General features: G+C 43.6%; 1 protein-coding gene across 1 annotated transcript in view; it reads left to right on the top strand.

Annotated features, from left to right (window-relative positions):
• The window catches only part of STRC (stereocilin), a gene marked incomplete at both ends in the record, with an annotated part of 101,139 nt that overhangs the window by 21,307 nt on the left and 63,801 nt on the right, over positions 1–16,031 (top strand). Inside the window, 3 exons of the mRNA XM_082253475.1 lie at positions 1,958–2,090; positions 2,814–2,996; positions 4,707–4,745. Coding sequence (XP_082109601.1) covers positions 1,958–2,090; positions 2,814–2,996; positions 4,707–4,745 — 355 coding nt within the window. The remainder of the gene's footprint in view (positions 1–1,957; positions 2,091–2,813; positions 2,997–4,706; positions 4,746–16,031) is intronic.

Below are 16,031 nucleotides of genomic sequence, written 5' to 3'. Positions count from 1 at the left end.
TTATTTAACCAAATAGATAGCACCAGCCATGACCATGCTTTAGGACCCTTTCACACTTGTGCGACTTGTCCTGTGACTTGGGACTGCAAAGTCGCATGACAAGTCATATGATTTCCAATGAGTACTGTTCATATCTGTGCAACTTCAATTTGCAGCGACTTCAAAGTAGTCCCTGCACTACTTTGGTCCGACTTTGATGCGACTTGAGGTCCATGCCTCAAGATTATACAGGCATTGCTTCAAGTCCAGTCACAATCACATAAACAAATTGTGGTAAAATTGCGCGACTTTCAGGTCGCACAAGTGTGAAAGGGGCCCCAGTCCCAAGGTCTCAGTGTTGCTTGCATTATATGTGTAATTATTCTTTGTGAAATATATCAGAATCTGTGTAAAGCTGACTATACACCGAGTGAAACTCCACCAGTTCAGTAGGGACCAGCTGGATTTCAATTAGTATGTGGCCATCCTTGCTCGAAGAAGACAATCATAATGATTTAAACCGGTAGGGGGGCCCAGTTATTTTTTTAAATTCTTGTGTTGATTTACTTCCGCTTTAAGCTAGCCATACACTATGTGAATTTTGACCAGCTCCTGATCAACCATCTGAAATTTGCTCAGTTGGTGGCCCTGTCATCTGCATTCCACCCAAAAACAAAGGATAATTGTCACCCGAACTGTGGCAGGACCCATTCAACTGTAGCCACTGTTTGGGGATTTTGACAGCTGACTGGGCTAGCTGTCAAAGTACAATAGCTGTAGCAGGTAATTCATCCATCCCTGCTGTATGGGGTTAAAGGAATTGGATAGATTGTTTGTGTTTAGCCCACAGGTTGACTATCAGCCTATGAACAGCGTAAGGGAGAGTCACTTTGTATATTTGTCCTGGCAATCATTGTCATCTCTTCTAAAATTAATGAAAAATTCAAAATCTTGTCACTGGAACAGAAAAGAAGGGAAATCTTCCAAAAGCAACATTTGTTTCAGTGAGAACTGTCTAAGGCCCCTTTCACACAAGCGGACCGATCGGGTCAATTTGTCAGTTTTTCAGGCAGACCCGATTGGACCCCCCATTCTAATCTATGGAGTGGCGGGTGTAAACAGATATTTGCCCATTTACACCCACCAACATATGATCTGATAAAAACAGACAGATGGGGATCCGCTCCCATTCCGTCTATCAGATCGGATAGCAGTTGGGTATAATTACATCCAACCACCCATAGAAGAGAGCAGGCTATGTCTGTGTCCGCTCTGCATGAGTTGAGCGGACACAGACCAGCCATCTGCCTACTCAGCGGGCATCAGTGGACAGACCCCCCGCTCCTAGCAGAGCCCACCACATGTGGAAGGGGCCTAAGAGTGAATTTATATTCCTTTGTAGTGGTTTCCTCAAGCTTCCTGTTGTGTCTCCAAGACAGTAAAACCATTCCCTGCTCAATTTAAAACTAACAAATGAAAATGTTTAAAAGGTATAGAACATATTTATGTTCAGATAAAAAAAGGATCCTGAGCAGAGTGAGAAATTCCAAGGGCCCATTCACACCAGGTACATTGGGACTGCCCAGGGAAGCTGTTTTAGCACAGTCCCCATGCAAGGTAAAATGCTTCTTCCAGGCCAGTTCACACCACCGCATTGTGGTGCAATGCAAAGTTACTCGGACATTTTAGCACAGTTCTTAACAAAAAGTAAACAGTGCAATGCGCAAAATTAGAGCATCAATGCAGTTGTGAATAGACCCTTAGCATTTAGATTTGTAAAAGCATTCTGAAGTGCTTGGAAATTGTTTCCATTCATGCACTGTTCATCCTCTAGCCATATATACATCCTCTAGCCCTGCATTGAAGCGCACATAACCATGCTTGGAAACTGTGTGTCTGGGTATTGTATTCAGTTACTAATATCTTGATTTCTTCAATTGTCTATTTGTCTTTTTCCTTTACATTGACATGTACAAAGGCTTGATGGCTTCATTTGCTATTTGACATATGAGGACCTGCAAAACCTTCAGCCTTTCCACTACCCATTAGGAGTCTTGGAGAAAAAGCTACTTGAATGCATTTCACAGAAGACTGTGTCCCACCGTGGGCGAGTACGTTTTTTCTTTAGTTCTATAGTTCATGAGCTGCTTGTTTAGTTCCACATTTTTTTTAATTATTATTATCAGATTATTATACAGGATTTACATAGCTCCAACAGTTTACGCATCACTTTACAACATGAGGGCAGACAGTACAATTACAATACAATTTAATACAGGAGGATTTAGAGGGCTCTGCCCATTAGAGCTTACAATCTAAGAGTGAGGGTCAAGAGATACAAAAGGTAATAACTGTGGGGGCTGAGCTGATGGAGAAAATAAAAGTACAATTGTTAGGTGGGGGCAGGATAGGCTTCTCTGAAGAGAAGAGGTTTCAGGGATTGTCTAAAAGTGGACAGAGAAGGAGACAGTTGAACAGATTGGGGAAGGGAGTTCCAGAGAATGGAAGAGGCTCCTGAGAAGTCCTGGAGGTGAGCATGGGAGGAGGTGACAAGGGAGCTAGAGAGCAGAAGGCAAAGATGGGTAGCAGACACTGAGCAGTTGGTAAGGTGGATGAATCTGGAAGCACCATTGATTTTTTGCTTTAAAATTATGACGAAGAGATTAGTAGTTAAAATATAGTAATAGTTCACTAAAATGTCCTAATACACTTGTCATATGAGTAATAACTAATTTTGTCATTCTCATTGCAATGAGTCCATATTTGGTGCATCTTGTTATTGTATAGGTTCAGCTTTGTGTGCAATTAGTTAAATGGCCATGTTTATATTTTAGCTGGCTTATTCATTAGTGGATGTGTTGAGAAAAGTCAATGTACGTTCTTTGGACTTTAATGAGCTCATCACTTGGAGAAGTCTGTTTTCCGAATTAGGAGTGTCATTTTTCCGGACACTTCCGGACAGTCATGTGATTAATCTTCTGACAATGATACAAGCCTCTGACCTTTCACTTGCTCAGGTAAAGTAATTTCCTTTGGAATCTAAACAAGAGATGGTGTATGTATGTTGACAAGTTTAGGATTAGTTGCTGGTTCCCGCCAAGCTGACCAAAGGCTCCACCATGCTTCTATATAATACAGGGTATGCATATACCTGTCTTTAGGAGAAAGTCCACCATTTTGTGTCCTACATGCTCCAGGCTTGGGGCCTACCTTTCTCACAGCAGTCATGTTGTCTCGGCCTTTAGGCCGAGACAACATGACTGCTGGCATGTCTCTTTAACAATCTAATGATTAATGATTTTGGCATTACAGCTTCTCAACTTCACTCTCCCCCATTCACAGTACATAATACATCAGTGCCATTAACCTGAACTAGTGAAGTCTAGCTATCTTCCCAAATGCTCTTTCATAAGTCCTCTAACAGTGAGTCCTCACATAGAGTCTCTCTCTGGGCCTCGGCACAGAAGGTCTACTACTCTCTCAGAGCTATAGACCTACAAGTAGCCAACTTCCATCAACCTTCACCCCATGGCACAATACTCTACCCACTAGCATCACCCAGGGGAGTGGCCTCCCCAAAGGGGTATTAACACCTTCTTACATGTATGCCCTGGCTAAAGTTAAAGTTTAATATTTTTTTTTTATTTTGGGATATAGTACAAAACACGTTGGGTACCTGTAATGGTGGGTATTGCATCTCCTACAGACTTCTGCTTCTGATAAAAATCCTCCCTTGCCACTCACCCTCCACCCCCTGTGCTTGCTCCACCATTCATTGACCTTGTACTACTATTCTCCCACATTGAATCTAGGAAAGGGTAGTGGGTTCCTGTCATTTATTTGCTCCTCCTCGATTCCCAGTATGTGATGTATTCTGGGAGAAAAGTAGTACAAAGTCTCTGGATGGAGGAAAAGGCAGAAGGAAGCAGGTGAGTGGTGCAATTTTTCACACTAGCAGCAGTTGCTGTAAACCCATACAACATCGGAAAACAGCTACCCTTGGGTAATATCCAGTGGACATGAGGGCAGCATAAAGGGAGGATTTCTACTAGAAGCAGCAGCCTGTAGCAGATGCAGTACACACCAATACACGTAACTAATGTGATTAGTGTTGTATCCGCCCCCCAATAAAATTCTAAAGTTCAGCTTCTAGGTCTTCGCTGTTTAGCAATGCAGCAAGTACTTCTTTACTGGGACCCATTGATAAAGGTACAGACTAAACTCTACACTCTTCCTTTCAAATACAATGGTGGTCTCTGAGTACTGTCATATATAGAGTAAACTTGGTCTGGTTTTCACTGTTTTCCTATTTTTAATGTCCATAAATGGATTTGGAAAAATAAAAATATTACCTTCAATTGGATTCAGATATTGTAGGGTTGATTTACTAAAGGCATTAGGCTGTTCACTTTGTAAGGAAAGTCACACTTTGCAACAGAATTTTCTCTTAGCTTAGTCAATGAGGTGAAGCTCTTCTATCATCCAATCACATGCAAGCACAAATGTTGTTTTTTTTCTTTCACGTGATTTCTTATTCTTTGAAACTTCACCACCATCACAAGGCAAGTTCCCTTTCAAAGTGCACTTTCCAATGCAAAATGAACAGCCTGTTTGCCTTTAGCAACCCCAGTGAGTAAAACCTAAATGATGTCCGAATTTTTATTAACCTTTTGATTAGGATGATTTTACTGTATATATTGTAGTAATAACTGTCCTATTTCTTTCAGGGGTTTTTACTTTTCAGTCATGTCACCCCCACATCTAATGTAAGTAGTCTGATTGTGTATAAGTATATTTTGTTTTGTTTATTTTCACATTGCTGCATATATGCACTTTCTGTTCAGATATTCTATCAGATACTTTTTTGCATGTCATAAATTCCAACTTCTAGGGATGAGGTGGGACAGTCTGAATGTTCTGCTTTTTACTGAGTAGACTGCACTTGACTGCTATCTGAAAACCCTCTAGAGAGATATACTGTGGAATATACAAGCCACCAACAGGCCTCTTACATAGATTTCTATGCACTCATATAGTGGATTTTCCAATTAATTTATAAAATAATTGGCAATAAATTCACTAATAGTAATCTATTGACAGTAATACAAAACCATTGATGCAGATACATACTGCTGTGTTTGCTCTAATGCCTGCAGTTTAGGTTTAGGGTTAGCTGTTAGAACTAAGGTTAAAGTTTTGCATGTAAAGTGAGGGTTAAAGGTCAATCAACATGAACTATTTTTATCCTTATGCTGCTGCTAGCATTAGTAAATAGATAGAATGGTATGTTATATTTACTTTATTTTTTTTACATTTCCTTAGTTGCCTTGATGTGCTTCCCTACCTTCCCTTACTGGGAGAACCCATAATATTGGTTTTAACTAGACATTTGGTGCATTCAATAACCCAGGGGTCGGGAACCTTTTTGGCTGAGAGAGCCATGAACACCACATTATTTCAAATGTAATTCTGTGAGAGCCATACACTATATTTCAGGGGTCGGGAACCTTTATTTAATATTCATGGGCCACAGCTATACAGTGAGTAGATGGAGCCATGTGAAAATGCTTGGAGTCCAGTCAAGAAGAGAGCAGAGCAGGCAGGTATGCAATGAGGCCGGAGTGGTGAAGCGCCTGTAGGCCTGCGAGTGATGGAGGTGAGTATAGGCCCTGAGAAAATGGCGGCCGGCCACTCAAGGCCTCAGAAGTGGATGTGAGAGGCAGCTCTCATGGGTCCCCGGGTGTCAGAGGGGAAGAAGATCGTATCTGTCGGGGCACAGGGAGCGGATGGCAGGTCTCCTTACTGGGCGGTAATTGCCAAGGCCCTCAGATGCACAGCACACGAGGCGGCGGTGGTACCGTGAGTAGGCCGCGGGGTCCGTAGCGTGGAAATCTGGTCACCCAGAGACGAACTGAGGGTAGCAGTGGGTAGCCCACAAAGTGTACCGTCGATGGGTGCAGAAATCTCCTTGGCACCGGGCACAGCTACACGGATGGCACTGGATTGAGTGGTAGACACGACGGAGCTCCGGGACTACATGTCCAGTGCGGCTCACATCTTTATTAAAGATTTGTCTGCGAGCCTGATGCAGCCATCAAAAGAGCCACGTCTGGCTCGCGAGCCATAGGTTCCATACCCCTGCAATAACCCCACATTGGTTCATGTTGCATCATTTGAGGGGGAATATCCTGAATGACCGGCTGTTGGGCAGTGCTGTCCTCAAAGCTGTGTTCCAGCCTCCCCTCTCCCCCTCCAAAAATTAAAAGTCAGCAGCTACACATACTGTACACATACTGTAGCTGCTGACTTTTAATATTAGGTCACTTACCTTTCCTGGAGACCAGCGATGTCGGCAGCGCAGCTGATGTTTCCATTGGCTGTTGGGTGCTGCCGCCACCATTGCCGGTGAGGGAACCCAGCAGTGAAGCCTTTCGGCTTCACAGGCGGGTCCCTAATACGCATGCACGAAGTGCGCTGCGCATTTGGATTGGCTCGGCCCCCACTTCCGGCCGTCTCCCGAAAGTGGGGAAGGGTACCTGTCAAAAAAAGGTACCCATTCCCCCCTCCCGTCTGAAAGGTGCCAAATGTGGCACCGGAGGGGGGGGGAGGAAGCAAACAAGTGGAATTTCCACTTTTGGGTGGAACTCCGCTTTAATGACTGGTCTGAATTTTTCATAGGTAGTTCTACTAGATAAAAGTTTCCTTTACAATTTCATGAACAAGCAGGATAAGAGTTGGCGCATCACACATACCAATATAGCATCAAGGGGTATGCAGTTCATGTATAGTCATTAGTCTGGTGTAGTTGATGGCTGAAATAGATTACACTCAGGGCCAGCTCAGCTGCAGAGAGAAGTCAGCTCTGAAAGTGAAAATAAAAACAAAAAGCAGAGCGCCTCTAAGTGTTATCAGTTTAATTAAAAGAGGTAATGCAGTTGACTGCACTTGAGAAAGGAGCGCGCACGCCCTGTGAGGCTACTGCGCGCGCTCGGAAACGCGTTGTGCGATTGGCTGCTGGATCTGTCACGCTGGGCTCCCCTATCTGTTGGCGCCGGATGTACTGAGGAGCAGGGCGCCCTTCTGAAGCCAACAGCCATCCTACCTAATGGTCTCTCGGCTCACCAGGTGTCTCCCTGAGGAACAGAACACCTTCCTGAAGCTGCTGACCATCCTACTATCTGGTCTCTTGGCTCTCCAGACATCTCCCTCCTTCACCATCCCCTGCACCACCTCTTGGAGCCACAAACATCCAGCCGTGGACCCCTGTGTTCCTGCAGACCACCTAACAGATGAGCTATTTTATACTGTTTTAAATGTGAGCAGTTTTCCTGTACCTGCCTTACCCTTTTAATTAAACTCATAACACTTAGAGGCGCTCTGCTTTTTGTTTTTACCTTTACAATTTCATGACATTCTTTTCAAGTGGCAATCTGTAAAATGTCTTTAACCACTTCTGGACCAAAAGGTTTTACCCCTTAATGACCAGGCAATTTTTTGCGATTCGGCACTGCGTTATTTTAACAGACAATTGCACAGTCATGCGATGTTGTACCCAAAAAAATTGATGTCCTTTTTTCTCACAAATAGAGCTTTCTTTTGGTGGTATTTGATCACCTCTGCGATTTTTATTTTTTGCGCTATAAACAGAAAAAGAGCGGCAATTCTGACAAAAAAACAATATTTTATACTTTCTGCTATATAACATTCCCAATAAAAAAAAATTAAAAATCTAATTTTTTTATAATTTTAGGCCAATCTGTATTCTGCTACTTATCTTTGGTAAAAAAAAAAAATCCCAATAAGCGTATATTGATTGGGTTGTGCAAAAGTTATCACAGCGGCGATCAACGATTTTTAGCTGAACTGCGACATTGCGGCGGACAGACATTTTTGACACTTTTGGGGGGACCAGTGACATTACTACAGTAATCAAACAAGAAAGAAGAACCCTCTGGGCGGGACTTTAAAGGGCAAGACTGGTCAGAAAGTGGAAATCGTAAAATTAACTATTTATTTATTGTCTCAAGGTTAAAACCATAAATAGAACAGTAAAACATAACAAAGAAATTAAAAAAAATGTTTTTGTTGTTGTTGCAGTCTTGAATAAAAGCACACTGTAAGCGAAAATCACATGATTCCTGTGATAAGAAGTTGCTACAATGACGGAGGAAACTCCCATCGCGTTTCAATCAGTGGCGGCTCACCCATTAGGGGTGCCGGCCCCCCATTTATGCATTATGCCCCCTAATCTACATGCAGGGTGCCAGATTCATGGATTCCAATGGGGGATTTTTTTTTGTTTTTTGAAGCACGTGATTAGAGCCAGAGGATATAATAGGCTTCCAAAAAGGTAAGCTTGGGGTACTGCGCCCTGAGCCCACCCAGTTGTGTGAAAATAGCGAATGAATATTTGCTATTGTCACACAAATTGTTCTCCTGGCCAATCAGGAAATGGGTCCTGAGACCCATTTCCTGATTGGCCTGAAAGGAGAAGCCATCATATTGGTGAAGGAGGAGACGCAGGGGAAGCCCGACCAACAAAGGGGGACACAGAGGAGACTGAGGGGGAAGCCGCCGCTGCTGCCTCCACATGTCAGTCCAGGGGCAGCACAGGATGAGTGATTTGGTGACCGGGGGGGGGTATGGTATCGTGTGTAGTGCGGGCTGGAGCTGGTTGTAACGCTCCTGCGTTTTACGTATGATGTGGATTTTCAGCTGCAGAAATATTCCACTTCAGTAGTCATGTAGAGAAACGCTGAGACACCAATCCCAACTCTCAATGACTCATCATGTGTGGATGATCTCAATTCAGCAAGTAAATACACACACTCAATAAGATGTTTCCTAGAGTGACTTATGTATATAGTAACACAGTGATGATAGGCTGAAGAGACAGGTTGGGTAGAGATGGTAGATGACAGACACTTGAAAGGAAATGTTCTTGAAAGTGAGATAGTAGCAGATGGGATGCAGATAGGTTTAGCAATCATGTATGGTAGTAGATGACAGAGTAGCAGGTGGACATACAAGAGAGATCAACCCAGTGCAAGAACAGGTGGTAGTAGGCTCAAGAGCTAGCAATCTTAGATAATGCAGATGTAGTAATATTCCTTAGTATGCAGAGCTAGATAGTGTAAGCTTTAGTATAAAGGTTATAGAGGTTTCCCCTGTGGGGTACTTATCACTAATAGCAATGTAGCAGAGGAGAGGTTCGGCAAGAGCGAATGATCCGGTAGCGGGATACAGGGATCAGCGCAGCGTGGTTCCGACAGCGAGGTATGCTTGCAAGCATGAGAGCTTCAAGACAGGTTAGCATCAAGACACAAAGCAGTTTGAACGAACACATGTGAGTGAGAGCCGGCGAACTAAATAGCCATCCAGTCCGGCGCTCAGTGATGACAGCATCAGTCTTAAAGGTGTATGCGCACCTTACCAAAAGAGAATGGTGGGGCGCATACACTTATGAAAGAGTAATTAGGGTACCCAAAGGTACCAGAACATTACAGTACCCCCCCCTTAAGGCCGGCTCCTGAAGGCCTCTGGAGCTGGTTTGTCTGGGTACTTCGCATGAAAATTGCGGATTAATCTAGAGGCATGTATGTCAGAGGTGTTTAGCCAGGTGTCGTCTTGGGGCCCATAGTTCTTCCATCGGACCAAGTACTGAAGTCTTCCTCTGTGGATACGAGAATCCAGAATCTCTTTTATCTCATATTCTTCTCCACCTTCAACTTGTACTGGAGGAGGAGGTGGGATAGTAGGCCTTATTCCTTGGTCAGGAACATGGGGTTTCAGTAGCGACACATGGAAAATGGGATGTATTTTGAGGTCTATTGGCAATGTAAGCTGTACTGCAGCTTTTCCAATAAGTTTCTTGATTGGGAAAGGTCCCAAGAACAGAGGTCCAAGCTTTTTGCTAGGGATTTTCAGTCTTAAATTTTTTGTTGAGAGCCAAACGAGGTCCCCGATAGCGTACTGAGGAGAAGGTCTTCTGCGAAGATCATAGTACTTCTTTTGTTGACTATGAGCGTGTGCAATGGTAGTATTAAGCAAACCCAGAGAGTCCTTTATTTGGGTAAGATAGTCTGAGGCTACTGGGTTATTTGAAGGAAGGATGCGTGGTGGAAGAATAGAGGGATAAAACCCATAGTTCAAGTAGAACGGACTCTGCTTGGTCGTACTGTGGGTTGCGTTGTTGTAGGCAAATTCTGCCAGAGGGAGAAGATCCACCCAATCATCCTGTTGGTAAGAAGTGTAACAACGTAAATATTGCTCGATGCATTGGTTGACTCTTTCAGTCTGTCCGTTGGTCTGCGGATGGTAAGGAGAAGTGAGCTTCCGCTCGATCCGTAGTATGTGACATAGTTCTTGCCAGAACTTGGAAATAAATTGTGATCCACGGTCAGACAGAAGAGTTTTTGGGATACCATGTAACTTAAAGACATGTTTCATCAGGAGTTCTGCCGTTTGTTTGGACGAAGGTAGTCTGCGAATAGCAATGAAATGTGCCATTTTTGTCAGATGGTCCACTGACACTAAGATGGTATTAAATCCTTTGGAAGGAGGCAATTCCACTATAAAGTCCAAGGACACAACTTCCCATGGAGTTTGGGGTATTGGTAGACTGCATAGTAGACCGGATGGTCTCGTAGTGTCAATTTTGGACCTGGCACAGACATTGCATGAAGAGACGAATTTTTGTATAGATGTTTTCATGTCAGGCCACCAGAATTGTCTGGTAATCAGATTAAGAGTCTTTGTCATACCCATATGTCCTGCCATAGGCACATCATGCGATAATTCCAAGATCTTGGTGCGTATGGTAGGTGGTATGTAAAGTTTGTCGTTGTAGTAGAGGAAGCCTTCTGCATCAGTATTTAGTTGTGGTGGGGTGAATCCAAACTTATACCATGCAAAACCTCTTCCTTCAAGGAACGGACAACTCCAATAATGCGTTTGTGAGGTATTATAGGAACGGAAGGGATTTCGAAGTAGTTTTCTTCAGTTAGTCGTGATAGTGCATCCGCCTTTTTGTTTTTATCTTCAGGTGTGTAGGTCACTAGGAAGTTAAACCTTAGAAAGAATAGTGACCATCGTACCTGTCGGTGAGAGAGAGTTTTGTTAGTCTGAAGATATTGGAGATTTTTATGGTCCGTGTATATAAGTATTGGTAATTGGGTGCCTTCGAGTAGACGTCGCCAATTCTCCAGAGCCAATTTTATAGCAAGCAGTTCCTTTTCACCCACGGGGTAATTTATCTCTGGACTGCTTAGGGATTTAGAAAAAAAGGCGACTGGATGAAGTGGTGAAGTGTGAGTTGGTCGTTGGGAGAGTATTGCCCCTACTGCCATGTTTGACGCATCTACTTCCAGAATGTATTGGAGGGATGGGTCTGGATGGCGTAATATGGGAGCAGAAGTAAACCTTGTCTTTAACAGGTGAAAAGCTTTATTTGCTTCATCTGACCATTTGAATGGTTTTTTAATGCTAGTGAGCTGTGTGAGGGGTCTCACAATGGCAGAGAAGTTTCTGATGAACTTCCTGTAGAAATTCGAAAATCCAAGGAATCGCTGTAGCGCCTTGCGTGTGGTTGGTGTAGGCCAATCCTGAATGCAGGATATCTTACTCATGTCCATCTCGATTCCTGTTTTGGATATGATGTAGCCTAGAAACAGTACCTCTTCTTTATGAAACAAGCATTTTTTCAGTTTCACATAAAGGTTGTGTGCAAGCAATCTCGATAATACTAGTCTTACATGTCTTATGTGTTCAGACAGGGATCGTGAATATATAAGTATATCGTCCAGATATACCACAACACAGACATCTAGTAAGTCTCTGAAAATATCGTTTATAAATCGTTGAAAAACTGCAGGGGCGTTGCATAGCCCGAATGGCATTACAAGATATTCGAACAATCCGTATCTGGTTCTGAATGCAGTCTTCCACTCGTGTCCAGCACGGATTCGAATGAGATTGTATGCTCCTTTCAGATCCAATTTTGAAAAATAGGTAGCTCCACGCACCTGCTCAATGAGCTCAGGGATAAGCGGTAGAGGATAGCGATCTTTTATTGTAATAGCATTCAATTGCCTATAGTCGATGATAGGCCTGAGACTTGAGTCCTTATTGCGGACAAAAAAGAGTCCTGCTGCTGTGGAAGAAGTGGAAGGTCTAATAAAACCTTTCTTCAAATTCTCATCCAAATAGTCTTTGAGATGGGAAAGTTCATCCTGTGAAAGAGGATAAACATGACCGAACGGCAATTTGCTATTTGGGAGTAGATCAATGCTACAATCATAGTCTCGATGGGGAGGTAGTGCTTGAGCATTTTTCTCAAGAAAAACCTCAGAGAGATCCTGATAACATAGTGGTGCAATCTCATCTGTCACCACAGACAGGATCTTCCCGAAAGACGGGAGGTTACACGTACCCTCGCAATAGCAAGAGAGGAAGGCCAGGGTCCGTTCCTTCCAATCTATGGTTGGTTGATGTGTGTGCAACCAGGGAAGTCCCAACACAATGGGAAAGTGGGGTGAAGGTATTAGATCGAAGGTAGTGGTCTCCATATGAGACCCGTTAGTAGTGACTAGGAGTGCCTGTGTCTGATCAGTGATCGGACCAGAGGATAAAGGAACACCGTTAATAAGACTTACTGAGACAGGTTTAAGTTTAGAAATAATAGGAACTTTATTTAAAGCAGCAAAACGTATGTCAATATAATTTCCACAAGATCCTGTGTCAATCATGGCCTTAGTAGTAATCCTGTTCTGGTCCCAGTGTAATGTTAAGCAAACAGAAAGGTAAGGGTTAGTGATTGAAGTTGTCAATCCCCCTAGGAGGACATGTGAACACTCACCCTTCTTTTTGTAGACTAGGGGACAGACGTTTATCTTGTGATCCGGGGATGCACAGTACAAGCAGAGATTACCAGATCGTCTTTTGGCTCTTTCCATAGTTGATAGAGGTGGGCGTATGGTTCCTACCTCCATAGGAACGGGGTCAACGGCCGAAATCCGAGAAGAACTGGATAATGGCATTCCCATTTTCTCAGCCTTTCTTTCTCGTAGTCTTCTATCTATGGTGATACTGAGTTGTATCAATGCATCCAGGGTTTTTGGCAGATCCGCTCGGGCAAGCTCGTCTTTAACGGCCTCTGATAGGCCAAGCCTAAATTGGGTTTTCAGAGATGCATCATTTCATTCTGAATCAAGGGTCCATCTCCTGAATTCTGCGACAAAGTCTTCTACAGGTCTCCTACCTTGTTTCAAGGATCTTAATTGAAGATCGGCAGTACTCTGCCTATTGGGATCATCATATAGGCTAGTGAGTTCTGCTAGGAACAAGGCATAGGAGTTGAGAAGCTGGTCGTTTTTCTCAAAAAGAGAGTCTGCCCAGGCCCGAGGATCGCCTGTTAGGTAAGAAATAATAGTACAAACCTTAATGTGATCAGTAAGGTAGGTAGGGGGTTTTAGCAAGAAAAGTAACTCACATGCGTTTTTAAATTCGCGAAATTTTTTGCGATCGCCTGTAAATACCAAAGGAGGATTTATTTTGGGTTCAGGGGACTGAGCAGTGGTAAGTTGTGTCAGTCTAATTACCTGCTGCGACAGAGCCTGATTGTCTTCTTTTAATTCAGCAAGTGCGTGTATTAACGCAGTTACTTGCTGTTTTAATTGTGTCATCTGAGTGGTTATTTCTGCTGAATCCATTTGTGGTTCGTTCAATCTGTTATGCTCCTGCGTTTTACGTATGATGTGGATTTTCAGCTGCAGAAATATTCCACTTCAGTAGTCATGTAGAGAAACGCTGAGACACCAATCCCAACTCTCAATGACTCATCATGTGTGGATGATCTCAATTCAGCAAGTAAATACACACACTCAATAAGATGTTTCCTAGAGTGACTTATGTATATAGTAACACAGTGATGATAGGCTGAAGAGACAGGTTGGGTAGAGATGGTAGATGACAGACACTTGAAAGGAAATGTTCTTGAAAGTAAGATAGTAGCAGATGGGATGCAGATAGGTTTAGCAATCATGTATGGTAGTAGATGACAGAGTAGCAGGTGGACATACAAGAGAGATCAACCCAGTGCAAGAACAGGTGGTAGTAGGCTCAAGAGCTAGCAATCTTAGATAATGCAGATGTAGTAATAGTCCTTAGTATGCAGAGCTAGATAGTGTAAGCTTTAGTATAAAGGTTATAGAGGTTTCCCCTGTGGGGTACTTATCACTAATAGCAATGTAGCAGAGGAGAGGTTCGGCAAGAGCGGATGATCCGGTAGCGGGATACAGGGATCAGCGCAGCGTGGTTCCGACAGCGAGGTATGCTTGCAAGCATGAGAGCTTCAAGACAGGTTAGCATCAAGGCACAAAGCAGTTTGAACGAATACATGTGAGTGAGAGCCGGCGATCTAAATAGCCATCCAGTCCGGCGCTCAGTGATGACAGCATCAGTCTTAAAGGTGTATGCGCACCTTACCAAAAGAGAATGGTGGGGCGCATACACTTATGAAAGAGTAATTAGGGTACCCAAAGGTACCAGAACATTACACTGGTGTTGTCCGTGGTTAGGTCCGTCTGCTGCTCAAACCCCCCCCCCCCCCCGACACATGGAGCACCAGCCCCCACTAGTTTCAATATTGTTTGTTCTACAGTCTTCTTCAGGGGTATATATGTGATTAGTACAATGTATGTTTCGCAAGAAATGTGTGCACATGTATAGTAGACTGCATATAAAAACACGAAAAACATTATGATTACTGCCAGGCAATAAATGTCCAGCTTATGAAGGAGTGGTGACGCCAGAATGTGTGCCTCCAGACCACTGGGGCACTGGAGGGACATACCGCACCAACATTGTCAGTTGTAAGTATATAAATCTGCAGCTAATTCGCTCAAAGGTCTGTTAAACGCATTGTAAAGGAGGCAGGGGAGGAGGTCAGCTGTACTGATGCAGAAACATGGATCAGCTTATTTCTTGTTCAGTCACAGTACTGGAGAGCTTGGATAGCAAAAGCAAAGGCTTGGCTTTTGCTCATTGCGCATTTATATGCTTACAAATGACAATGTTGGTGCGGTATGTCCCTCCAGTGCCCCCAGTGGTCTGGAGGCATGCATTCTTGCGTCACCACTCCTTCCTAAGACATCTATTTTTGGACATCTATTGGATGACAATTCACAGTGTTTTCCGTGTTTTTATATGCAGTCTACCATACGTGTGCACACACTTCTTGCAAAACATACATTGTACTAATAACATATATACCCCTGAAGAAGATTGTAGAAGGAACAATATCGAAACACGTTGGGTCTCCGTCATTGTAGCAACATCTTATGACAGGAATCATGTGATTAACCCTTACAGTGTGCTTTTATTCAAGACTGAAAAAAAAAATTGTTACATTTCTTTGTTATGTTATGCTTCACTGTTATATTCATGGTTTTAACCTTGAGACAATAAATTGTTAATTTTACGATTTCCACTTTCTGACTAGTCTTGCCCTTTAAAGTCCCGCCCAGAGGGTTCTTCTTTGTTGTTTAGCTATCAACAGGGATGTGGGCAACCCCTAGCTCCTGATCCCCAACAGTCGTTCCCACATTGCTACAGTAATCAGTGCTAAAAATATGCAGTTACTGTACTAATGACGCTGGCAGAGAAGGGGTTAACACCAGGGGAGATCAAAGGGCTAAATGTGTCCCTAGAGGGTTTTTTTTTTTTAACTGTGGGGGGGTGGGCTTGCTGCATGAACACAGAGACCTGTGTTCCTAAATGGGAGGAACTCAGGATCCCTGTGTTCATTACTGACAGAACAGCGAGGAGCGATTGCGGGTGCACGCGCTGATTGGCTCCCCTGTAGCCAATCGATGCGCGCACGCGGCCCCACTAGCAGTCCCATTAAGCAACGTACATATACGTAATTTCGCGGGACAGCGGCGGCTCTTCGACAAGTGGTGAAGTTAACTATATGCTTAACCTCCTTAGCGGTGATCCCGAGCGTGACTCGGGGTTGATTTTTCATATCAGGATCGTAACCCCGAGTCACGCTC

Source organism: Pelophylax lessonae, assembly GCF_965119305.1.
Source record: "Pelophylax lessonae genome assembly, chromosome: 4".
Taxonomy (NCBI): Eukaryota; Metazoa; Chordata; class Amphibia; order Anura; family Ranidae; genus Pelophylax; species Pelophylax lessonae.
The sequence above is the reverse complement of the archived record's forward strand: the minus strand, read 5'-3'. Positions and strand labels throughout refer to the sequence as shown.